The following is a 13,075-nucleotide window of genomic DNA, read 5'->3' as shown; positions in this document are numbered from 1 at the left end:
TTTTTATTTTTGTACGAATTCCCGGTTTTCCCAAAATTCCAGGAATTTAGAAATACTAATTGAAACTCAAACTATTACTACGTCAACATTTTTCAACCATTTTTGATCATTCCACATTCAAAGCATTCTTCTTAGTTAGGACAACACAACTACTATTTTTGTTTTTGTACGAATTCCCGGTTTTCCCGAAATTCCAGGAATTCCGAAATACCTATTAAAATTAAAACTGTTACTATGTCAACATTTTTCAACCATTTTTGATGATTCCACATTCAAAACATTCTTCTTAGTTAGGAAAACAAAACTACCATTTTGTTTTTGTACAAATGCCCAGTTTTTGCGAAATTCCAGGAATTCAGAAACAACAATTAAAATTCTAACTGTTACTACGTCAACATTTTTCAACCATTTTTATGATTACACATTCAAAACATTCTTTTAGTTCGGACAACAAAACTACCATTTTTGTTTTTGTACGAATTCTCGGTTATCCCAAAATTCCAGGAATTTAGAAATACTAATTGAAATTCAAACTGTTACTACGTCAACATTTTTCAACCACTTTTGATGATTCCACATTCAAAATTTTCTTCTTAGTTAGGACAACAAAATTATTATTTTTGTTTTTGTATGAATTCACGGTTTTCCCAATATTCCAGGAATTTAGAAATACTAATTAAATTTCAAACTGTTACTATGTCAACATTTTTCAACCATTTTTGATCATTCCACATTCAAAACATTCTTCTTAGTTAGGACAACAAAACTACCATTTTTTTTTTGTACAAATTCACGGTTTTCCCAAAACTCCAGGAATTCCGAAATACCCATTTAAATTCATACTCTTATATGTCAACATTTTTCAACCATTTTTGATCATTCCACATTCAAAACATTCTTCTTAGTTAGGACAACAAAACTACCATTTTTTTTTTGTACAAATTCACGGTTTTCCCAAAACTCCAGGAATTCCGAAATACCCATTTAAATTCATACTGTTATATGTCAACATTTTTCAACCATTTTTGATCATTCCACATTCAAAACATTCTTCTTAGTTCGGACAACAAAACTATTATTTTTGTTTTTGTACGAATTCCCGGTTTTCCCGAAATTCCAGGAATTCCGAAATACCCATTTAAATTTTAACTGTTACTACGTCAACATTTTTCAACCATTTTTGATCATTCCACATTCAAAACATTCTTCTTAGTTAGGACAACAAAATTACTATTTTTGTTTTTGTACGAATTCACGGTTTTCCCAATATTCCAGGAATTTAGAAATACTAATTACATTTCAAACTGTTACTATGTCAACATTTTTCAACCATTTTTGATCATTCCACATTCAAAACATTCTTCTTAGTTAGGACAACAAAACTACCATTTTTTTTTTTGTACAAATTCACGGTTTTCCCAAAACTCCAGGAATTCCGAAATACCCATTTAAATTCATACTGTTATATGTCAACATTTTTCAACCATTTTTGATCATTCCACATTCAAAACATTCTTCTTAGTTCGGACAACAAAACTATTATTTTTGTTTTTGTACGAATTCCCGGTTTTCCCTAAATTCCAGGAATTCCGAAATACCCATTTAAATTCTAACTGTTACTACGTCAACATTTTTCAACCATTTTTGATCATTCCACATTCAAAACATTCTTCTTAGTTAGGACAACAAAACTACCATTTTGTTTTTGTACAAATGCCCAGTTTTTGCGAAATTCCAGGAATTCAGAAACAACAATTAAAATTCTAACTGTTACTACGTCAACATTTTTCAACCATTTTTGATGATTCCACATTCAAAACATTCTTTTAGTTAGGACAACAAAACTACCATTTTTGTTTTTGTACGAATTCCCGGTTTTCCGGAATTTCCAGGAATTCCGAAATACCCATTTAAATTCAAACTGTTACTACGTCAGCATTGTTCAACCATTTTTGATCATTCTACATTCAAAACATTCTTCTTAGTTAGGACAACAAAACTACTATGTTTGTTTTTGTATGAATTCCCGGTTTTCCCCAAATTCCATGAATTCAGAAATACCAATTTAAATTCAAACTGTTACTACGTCAACATTTTTCAACCATTTTTGATGATTCCACATTCAAAATTTTCTTCGTAGTTAGGACAACAAAACCACTATTTTTGTTTTTGTACGAATTCACGGTTTTCCGGAATTTCCAGGAATTCCGAAATACCCATTTAAATTCAAACTGTTACTACGTCAACATTGTTCAACCATTTTTGATCATTCTACATTCAAAACATTCTTCTTAGTTAGGACAACAAAACTACTATTTTTGTTTTTGTACAAATTCCCGGTTTTCCCAAAATTCCATGAATTCAGAAATACCAATTTAAATTCAAACTGTTAATACGTCAACATTTTTCAACCATTTTTGATAATTTCACATTCAAAATTTTCTTCGTAGTTAGGACAACAAAACTCCTATTTTTGTTTTTGTACGAATTCACGGTTTTCCGGAATTTCCAGGAATTCTGAAATACCCATTTAAATTCAAACTGTTACTACGTCAACATTGTTCAACCATTTTTGATCATTCTACATTCAAAACATTCTTCTTAGTTAGGACAACAAAACTACTATTTTTGATTTTGTACAAATTCCCGGTTTTCCCAAAATTCCAGGAATTCAGAAATACCAATTTAAATTCAAACTGTTACTACGTCAACATTTTTCAACCATTTTTGATGACTCCACATTCAAAACATTTTTCTTAGTTAGGACAACAAAACTACTATGTTTGTTTTTGTACGAATTCACGGTTTTCCTGAAATTCCAGGAATTTTGAAATACTAATTGAAATTCAAACTGTTCCTACATCAACATTTTTCAACCATTTTTGCTTATTCCACATTCAAAACATTCTTCTTAGTTAGGACAACAAAATTACTATTTTTGTTGTTGTACGAATTCCCGGTTATCCCAAAATTCCAGGAATTTAGAAATACTAATTGAAATTCAAACTGTTACTACGTCAACATTTTTCAACCATTTTTGATGATTCCCAATTCAAAACATTTTTCTTAATTAGGACAATGAAACTAATATTTTTCTTTCTGTACAAATTCCTGGTTTTCCCTGTTTTCCAGGAATTCAGAAATACCCATTTAAATTCAAACTTTTACTACGTCAACATTGTTCAACCATTTTTGATCATTCTACATTCAAAACATTCTTCTTAGTTAGGACAACAAAACTACTATTTTGTTTTGTACAAATTCCCGGTTTTCCCAAAATTCCAGGAATTTAGAAATACTAATTGAAATTCAAACTGTTACTACGTCAACATTTTTCAACCATTTTTGATGATTCCACATTCAAAACATTCTTCTTAGTTCGGACAACAAAACTACTATTTTTTTTGTACGAATTCCCGGTTTTCCCAAAATTCCAGGAATTTAGAAATACTAATTGAAATTCCAACTGTTACTACGTCAACATTTTTCAACCATTTTTGATGATTCCACATTCAAAACATTCTTCTTAGTTAGGACAACAAAACTACTATTTTTGTTTTTGTACAAATTCCCGGTTTTCCCAAAATTCCAGGAATTTAGAAATACTAATTATAAATAATGATAAATGGGTTATACTTGTATAGCGCTTTTCTACCTTCGAGGTACTCAAAGCGCTTTGACACTATTTCCACATTCACCCATTCACACACACATTCACACACTGATGGCGGGAGCTGCCATGCAAGGCGCTAACCAGCAGCCATCAGGAGCAAGGGGTGAAGTGTCTTGCCCAAGGACACAACGGACATGACTAGGATGGTAGAAGGTGGGGATTGAACCCCAGTAACCAGAAACCGGCACGGCCACTCTACCAACTTCGCCACGCCGTCCCCAATTGAATTTCAAACTGTTACTATGTCAACATTTTTCAACCATTTTTGATCATTCCACATTCAAAACATTATTTTTAGTTAGGTCAACAAAACTACTATTTTTGTTTTTGGACAAATTCCCAGTTTTCCGGAATTTCCAGGAATTCCGAAATACCCATTTAAATTCAAACTGTTACTACGTCAACATTTTTCAACCATTTTTGATCATTCCACATTCAAAACATTCTTCTTAGTTAGGACAACAAAACTACTATTTTTTTGTACGAATTCCCGGTTTTCCCAAAATTCCAGGAATTTAGAAATACTAATTGAAATTCCAACTGTTACTACGTCAACATTTTTCAACCATTTTTGATCATTCCACATTCAAAACATTCTTTTTAGTTAGGACAACAAAACTACTATTTTTGTTTTTGTACAAATTCCCGGTTTTCCGGAATTTCCAGGAATTCCGAAATACCCATTTAAATTCAAACTGTTACTACGTCAACATTGTTCAACCATTTTTGATCATTCTACATTCAAAACATTCTTCTTAGTTAGGACAACACAACTACTGTTTTTGTTTTTGTACGAATTCCCGGTTTTCTCAAAATTCCAGGAATTCCGAAATACCCATTTAAATTCAAACTGTTACTACGTCAACATTGTTCAACCATTTTTGATGATTCCACATTCAAAACATTTTTCTTAGTTAGGACAACAAAACTACTATGTTTGTTTTTGTACGAATTCACGGTTTTCCTGAAATTCCAGGAATTTTGAAATACTAATTGAAATTCAAACTGTTCCTACATCAACATTTTTCAACCATTTTTGATGATTCCACATTCAAAACATTCTTCTTAGTTAGGACAACAAAACTATTACTTTTGTTTTTGTATGAATCCCCGGTTTTCCCCAAATTCCAGTAATTTAGAAATACTAATTGAAATTCAAACTGTTACTATGTCAACATTTTTCAACCATTTTTGATGATTCCACATTTAAAACATTCTTCTTAATTAGGACAATGAAACTAATATTTTTCTTTCTGTACAAATTCCTGGTTTTCCCTGTTTTACAGGAATTCAGAAATACCAATTGAAATTCAAACTGTTACTCGGTCTACATTTTGTAACGGTTTTGAAAAATTCCAACACAACCCCATTTGTATCATCGAGGGCAAATGTTAGATTACTTATAATTTTCAAAAGTTCCAGTTTTTCCCGAAATTCCCACATTTCTAGGTCATTTCCATTCAAATCAATGGACATATCCATAGATTTACAATGCCCTAAATTCTCAAAATGTTGCAAAATGTTTTACCCAATTCCAACCTTTCAACCATCAACCTACACATCTCTTCACTTTTTCAAACGCAAAAAATGTTGTCCCTTTTCCAAAATTCCCGGAATTTCCGGTAATGTTTGACAATGAATGGGAAATATCCCACATTTCTCATCCGACTTGAACCGTTCCAACGTCCACACACTCCTCACCCTGGACATTCAAGCATTTCTGTTCCGCTCACGCGTACCGGCCGTTCGGTGGCTAGTGCGCACAGGGCATTCTACCGGAATTGCAAAATTCTAGTTATGTTATACATCATTTGTTTATGGTCAAACCTGATTTGTCCGTTGCGTTTTTCCCTCGAAAAAAAACACGTTATGCCTTGCTAAGAGTCACTAAAACTAACCTTAAAGTACAAACGTAGTACTACACCACCTTCATCTCCAAGTCAAGTAGAGTCGATCAGAGCCAATATGGAAACCGCACGAATATGCGTGAGACGCGGTCCATCTCTGCTTGTGCTAACATGTTTCTGTCCCGATAAATAGGATGGGGGATTGTTGTAGAGATTGTAATATCCGCGCTTGCCTCAGTGGACCCCTGTCGAGTGGCATGCGCCGGTGTAACGCACACAGCAATACGTTGGCACACCATCTCACAGTGTATTCACACCACGCCGATGTAGATGCAGCCTCTACGGCGTCCATCCAGTAGACGGACATCTTTTGAATATCGTTTAGAGGAGTATTCTCTTTATGTTGTTTCCCAGAGAGACGGACCAGAATAACAAAGACACCCCCGCAGTCTGTTTGTATGCAGCCAACCCACATATTCCGTGGCCGTCCAGAAATGTCTTGAGCTCTTACTCTTGCTGTTTTTACACTTTTGTGAACTTTTGTCTAACAATTCGATTGATTCTTATTCCTCCGAATTTTAAATTAATTCTTCATTTTTAAAAACAGATTAAAAAAAATATATACAAATGTTCGAATCGTCACCCCAGGAATTGGAATCAGAATATTTAGGTGCCCAAAGACTCTTAAATAGCATGCATCAACCCACATTTTTTTATATTAACAGTAGATTAATAATATATTTTCTACCACTTGACCTTAATAATGTTGACACAATAATATAATGATGACTGACACAATATGTTACTGCATATGTCAGTAGACTAAATTAGGAGCCTTTGTTTGCTTACTTACTACTAAAAGACAAGTTGTCTTGTATGTTCACTATTTTATTTAAGGACAAAATTACAATAAGAAACATTTGTTTAATGTACCCGAATATTTTTTGTTAAAATAAAGCCAATATTGCAATGTTTTGTGGTCCCTTTTATTTAGAAAAAAGTAGAGATGTCCGATAATGGCTTTATTGCCGATATTCCGATATCAACCGATACCGGTATATACAGTCGCGGAATCAACACATTATTATGCCTAATTTTGTTGTGATGCCCCGCTGGATGCATTAAACAATGTAACAAGGTTTTCCAAAATAAATCAACTCAAGTTATGGTAAAAAAGGCCAACATGGCACTGCCATATTTATTATTGAAGTCACAAAGTGCATTATTTTGGAATTTGGGACATGCTTTCCCTGAGATAACCATAATACCCACTACAACTATGGGAAATATTATACTTTGACTTTCACAAAGTGCAACATTTTTTAATTTTTTTTATTTTTGGGGGGGGTTTGAGGTGGGCGGGGTTGAGGTGGGGGGGGTAGCGGGGGGTTTATATTGTAGCGTCCCGGAAGAGTTAGTGCTGCAAGGGTTTCTGGGTATTTGTTCTGTTGTGTTTATGTTGTGTTACGGTGCGGATGTTCTCCGGATGTATGTGGCGCGGATGTTCTCCGGATGTATGTGGCGCATATTTGTAACAGTGTTAAAGTTGTTTATACGGCCACCCTCAGTGTGACCTGTATGGCTATTGACCAAGTATGTGTTGCATTCACTTCTGTGTGTGTGTGAAAAGCCGTAGATATTATGTGATTGGGCCGGCACACAAAGGCAGTGCCTTTAAGGTTTATTGGCGCTCTGTACTTCTCCCTACGTCCGAGTACATTTCCAATATTACATTTTAAAGCATTTATCGGACAGAAAAAAGTATCAAAAAGTATCAAAATACATTTTGGTACCGGTATCAAAATATTAGTATCGGGACAACACAAACTACCACGCATATTTAATGGGCGGGATGTGACGTCGGTAAATCCACATTCGGGGCTCATGTTCCACACGCACTTTAGCAGACAGCATCAAGAGGGGAGGCGACAACTTAAGCAGATCTATCTGGTCCTGCTTTGACTCGCTGTTTTGAAGTGCCTTTAAAGCCACTCGGAATGCGCTAACCTCCATTTGTGTCTTTGTCACTTCTACTCAGCGCCGGCGGTCAGGAACGTGTGATGTCCCTCGCTCAGAACACAGTCGGCGGCTTTTTAAATGATAGGGGAACGAGGCCCGACGTGGCGCATGATAGCTCCCATTTACTTCCATTAGAGCGCTTGTGTTTCCAGCTGAAAATGAGCCACCTCTACATTCAGACAAGCTGCCTTGAGCCCTTGCAAGTTCTCTAATTTGCTTACATTCTCATTAAGTATATTTGCACATTTGTCCGCTGGTGCCCCTCAATTAGTTCTGCACCTTTTCCTCTGCTCGCAAAGCCCCCTTAAACACAATCGCACGGGCAACTGAGCGCAAACACACCCGTTTATTCCCCTCGCATTACCCGTCTTAGTGTGATAAGAGCCAAATGAGATGCCAGCGAGTTTGGAACAAGGGGGGGGGGGGCGGAAGAACAGGTGCTCGCCGAAAAAAAGTCATCCGGAAATAAGATGAATGGTGTTTGAGCTGAAAACTGGGAGTAAATGTCCTGTCAGGGAAGGTGATAAAAGTGTTTGTTGACACCGCTCCCTGTGGTCTCTTCTCTTGCAGCCTGGATAAGATTCTGGCTGCCATGACGATTGCTGCCGAGCGGAATAATAAAGAGAGATTTGCTCCAATTGTGGAAGGACTGGAGAACCACGATGCCCAACAGCTCCAGGTTAGGATTCTCATGCTGACACACACTGCTTGCAACAAACTGCTGCACTAGACAGTTTCACTTTTTTTTTTTTGGGGGGGGGGGCGTGCAGAAAGTATATTTTACGCCAGAACAATCATAGCTTAAAGCCAGTCCTTCATCTTTGCCAGGCCCCACAGATGCAATCACACCTGCACCATCGTGTTGGCACTTTGGGTGTTCGGGAGGGGGGAACTGTGACGACCTGTTTGTTTTTTTGAGGGACAATGTGCAGTTATATCAATCAATCAATCAATGTTTATTTATATAGCCCTAAATCACAAGTGTCTCAAAGGGCTGCGCAAGCCACAACGACATCCTCGGTACAGAGCCCACATAAGGGCAAGGAAAAACTCACCCCAGTGAGACGTCGATGTGAATGACTATGAGAAACCTTGGAGAGGACTGCATATGTGGGTAACCCCCCCCTCTCTAGGGGAGACCGAATGCAATGGATGTCGAGTGGGTCTGACATAATATTGTGAGAGTCCAGTCCATAGTGGATCCAACATAATAGTAAGAGTCCAGTCCATAGTGGGGCCAGCAGGACACCATCCCGAGCGGAGACGAGTCAGCAGCGCAGAGATGTTCCCAACCGATGCACAGGCGAGCGGTCCACCCCGGGTCCCGACTCTGGACAGCCAGCACTTCATCCATGGCCACTAAACGAACTGAATTTGGACACTTGACATTTAGTTTTTTTAGTTTGCTTTGCCTCACAAGTCCTTGATACCACTCGAAGAAACCAAGACAAACCGTGCAAGCCCCCGTCCCCTAACACACCTCAAAGTTACTTCTGACAAACTGTGGCCAGGCTTGTGATGATAATTCCCACATTGGGCTCTTTGTTTTTTTTTGCCTGGCATGAAGAAAGATGGCTGCACCGGATTTAGCATCGTGCTTATTTCCATCTGCAGTCATTTTATGGTGCATCTAACATATATTTATACCGTATTTTTTGGACTATAAGTCGCTCCGGAGTATAAGTCGCACCGGCCGAAAATGCATAATAAAGAAGGAAAAAAACATATATAAGTCGCACTGGAGTATAAATCGCATTTTTTGGGAACATTAATTTGATAAAATCCAACACCAAGAATAGACATTTGAAAGGCAATTTAAAATAAATAAAGAATAGTGAACAACAGGCTGAATAAGTGTACATTATATGAGGCATAAATAACCAACTGAGAATGTGCCTGGTATGTTAACGCAACAGATTATGGCAAGAGTCCTTCAAATAACTACAACATGAAATCTTCTTCCTCGGTGTCGCCTCTGGTATGCGCCCCGGTAGCGTCCTTTCTTTCTGCTGCTCAATTGCTGTTCTCTGCAGCATATTTCACTACGTCCAGCTTGTAATCTGCAGTATATGATTTCCTTTTCGGTGCCATTTTAGTTCAGTCCTTCTCAGTTTTTATAAGTTACCGCCAACGTTGATGTGATCCATTTTAATAGCTCCGGCAGTAGCATATAGCAGTTAGCATATCATGACCCACAATGCACTTCTGCCATGACCCGCCCCCGCCAAATTCTTATTGGTTGGCGTGTGAGTGACGATTGCGGACATTTTCTTCGTCGCTCACGCGAATGAGATAAATAATTTTATTTGATATTTTACGGTAATGTGTTAATAATTTCACATTTAAGTTGCTCCGGAGTATACATCGCACCCACGGCCAAACTATGAAAAAAATGCAGACTTATAGTCTGAAAAATACGGTACACATACATGTATACACCTTAGTCATTTTTTCAGGTAGACTCCTCAGAATAACATATCATGGTACTTGACAGATGTTACAGTTTCACTATGTAAAGCGCTTTGAGTCACTAGAGAAAAGCGCTATATAAATGTATAGATATAATTCACAGTTAGCATTTCAGCATGCTAACATTAGCACTAGGTTTTCTTTGCTAATTTTGCAGGGATACAACTCCTTCTCAAATTTTTTGTGACTTGACAGCATGTCAACGCTAATATACTAGCTTTGTTTAGCTAAATGTGTAGGTATACACCTTAGTCATATTTTGGTACTTGATACATGCTAATGTTTGCAGGCTAGCATTTAAAAAAAAATGTTTCAGGTCGACACTAAAAAAAACAAAAACAAAAATTATGGTGCATGTAACATCCACAATTAAATGACACGTGATTAAAAATGCACAACAATATAAACTCACATAATGATAAACAATTTAGAATACAAATACAATACATAGAGGGTATTTGAATTTTGTGTATGCTTGAAAAAAAGACAATTTTCGTCTACATCCAACATTTTTTTTTTATAGAAAATTTTGTAGGTATACACTTCAGTCATACATTAGTAATTGATGCACGCTAACCTTTGCAAGCTAGCATCTTGAACATTTTTTTTTCGGTAGATGCCCAGAATAACAAAAGGTACTTGACGGATGTTACAGTTAGCATTTTAGCATGCTAACATTAGCACTAGCTTTTTTTGCTAATTTTGCAGGTACACAACTCCTATAATATTTTGTTACTTGACAAATTATACTTGTTAGCATGTCAACGCTAATATACTAGCTTTGTTTTGCTAATTGTGTAGGTATACACCTTAGTCATATTTTGGTACTTGATACATGCTAACGTTTGCAGGCTAGCATTTAAAAAAAAAAAAATGTTCAGGTCGACACTTAAAAAAAAAAACATTTTTTTATGGTGCATTTAACATCCACAATTAAATGACACATGATTAAAAATACACAACAATAGAAACTCACATAACGAGAAACAATTTAGAATACAAGTACAATACATAAAGGGTATGTGAATTTCTTGTAAGCTTGAAAATAATAAAATGTTCGTCTACAGCCAACCATTTTTTTTTATAGATCATTGTGTAGGTATACACCTCAGTCATACATTAGTAATTGATGCACGCTAACCTTTGCAAGCTAGCATCTTGAACATTTTTTTCAGGTAGACACCTCAGAATAACAAATTATGATACTTGGCGGATGTTCCAGTTAGCATTTCAGCATGCTAACATTAGCACTAGCTTTTTTTTTGCTAATTTTGCAGGTAAACAACTCCTCTAATATTTTGTTACTTGACAAATTATACTTGTTAGCATGTCAACGCTAATATACTAGCTGTCTTTAGCTAATTGTGTAGGTATACACCTTAGTCATATTTTGGTACTTGATACATGCTAACGTTTGCAATCTAGCATTTAAAAAAATAAAAAATCAAGTCGACACTTAAAAAAATGTCAGTAAAAATCACGTATTCTTCTGTTGTTTGGACACTTTACATTAGTTTTGGATGATACCACAAATTTGGGTATCAATCCGATACCAAGTAGTTACAGGATCATACACTGGTCATGTTCAAAGTCCTCATGTGTCCAGGGACATATTCCTGAGTTTATAAACATAATATACATTTAAAAAAAATGAAAGAACATTTTGAGATGCTAAAAAATATCGATATAATCATAGTAGTATCGACTAGATACCATACTTGCTATCACCACAGTGGATGTTAGGTGTAGATCCACCAATGGCGTTTGTTTACATTTTGACGTCTCGTCCTGCAGGGATGATACTTGTAAGAAAATTACTTTATTTGTCACCATGGAGGCGAGGATTAGTGATTTAGAAGTAGCTAAAACACTGCCGACGGCGGATGGACGTTAGCCGCTAGCGAGCTAGCAATTTTTTAAAGCACCTCTTCCTGAGGGCGTTTCAGTGTTATAACTTCACCTTTATCGTTAGTTTTTAAGCCAAAATGCGTCCGTTCTCCCTTTTCTGTCTACACACTGTGTCTGTGATTAGTACTCTGTGATTGTGTGCTGCCGAACATGCTCCTCTGCTCGTAAACCAGCAATGACACGAAGTGACGACCGGTATTTTTCAGAAGTGGTATAGTACCGCATATGATTCATTAGTATCGCGGTACTATACTATTACCGGTATACCGTACGACCCTAGTATAAACTGTAAATCCCATTCTGAGTCAGTATTCGGGGGGGTCAGGTAGTGGGCTAAGCTTCTTATCACACACTTTGATGAAGTATAATGAAAAAAAAAAAGTCAAAGACACCCATGTCGATGGTTACTTTTTTATTATACAGCTCCAAATGACATTGTTATTGATCCAAAGTGTATGTGTTCAGATCTGTGACCAGCACGAGTGTAATTTTGCTGACATATTTTTATAAGTCGCCAGGAAGATGTCACCATCTCATTTCAACGCCTTCAAATGCTATTTTGTCACAGAGGCCATATTTTTTAAGAGCAGGGAGGTGTCACTCGGGGGGTGGGGGGGGCCCGTCTTCCTCTCGTCCTTCCTTCACGTCCCCTTGTCAGCCTCGCTGCTCCTCAAGGCTCACGACCAGATACGATTTGGCGAATAATATTGAATATGGCGCCCAGAGCTCCGTCGTGAAGCTTTAATTAAAAAACGCCGACTTCACGCGGCGCCCTTTTTCCCGTCGGAAAAATCTGCTCATGTTTCTCGCCGCCTCGCTTTTTTCTTCTCACTTTTTTTTTTTATAACACTTCTCTCTTTTTTCTCTTCTCCCCGAGCTGCTGTCACGTTCTCAGAGGACCTTGGTTTGAAAGGGCAACAAAAGAGCACACTGATTTTTTTTTTCAAACGAGCGTACTCCGGCAGAAGGAAATAAGATAAACCGTGATCCGCTCAATATGTGTTTTTGTAAACCCAAAAGTAGGTAATTACTTACTGAACAGCGGGGGATTGTGCAGCAAGGAGGGAGTCCTTGCAGGGAAACTGCTGAGGCGGCTGGTGGTATAGAGGCCAGATATTCTTTTGTTGTCGGCCGCTAATGAAATAAAGCTGCGGTCTTT

The 13,075-nt window shown here is 36.9% G+C and overlaps 1 protein-coding gene across 4 annotated transcripts in view; it reads left to right on the top strand.

Annotated features, from left to right (window-relative positions):
• Positions 1–13,075, top strand: part of diaph2 (diaphanous-related formin 2) — a 1,014,494-nt gene that overhangs the window by 346,349 nt on the left and 655,070 nt on the right. For all 4 annotated transcript variants that reach the window (XM_061976707.1, XM_061976705.1, XM_061976704.1 and 1 more), the window contains one exon: positions 8,110–8,218. In XM_061976707.1, the coding sequence (XP_061832691.1) occupies positions 8,110–8,218 (109 nt within the window). The remainder of the gene's footprint in view (positions 1–8,109; positions 8,219–13,075) is intronic.

The sequence above is a fragment of the Nerophis lumbriciformis genome, linkage group LG16 (assembly GCF_033978685.3).
Source record: "Nerophis lumbriciformis linkage group LG16, RoL_Nlum_v2.1, whole genome shotgun sequence".
Classification (NCBI taxonomy): Eukaryota; Metazoa; Chordata; class Actinopteri; order Syngnathiformes; family Syngnathidae; genus Nerophis; species Nerophis lumbriciformis.
This window is presented reverse-complemented; position numbering and strand designations above follow the sequence as displayed.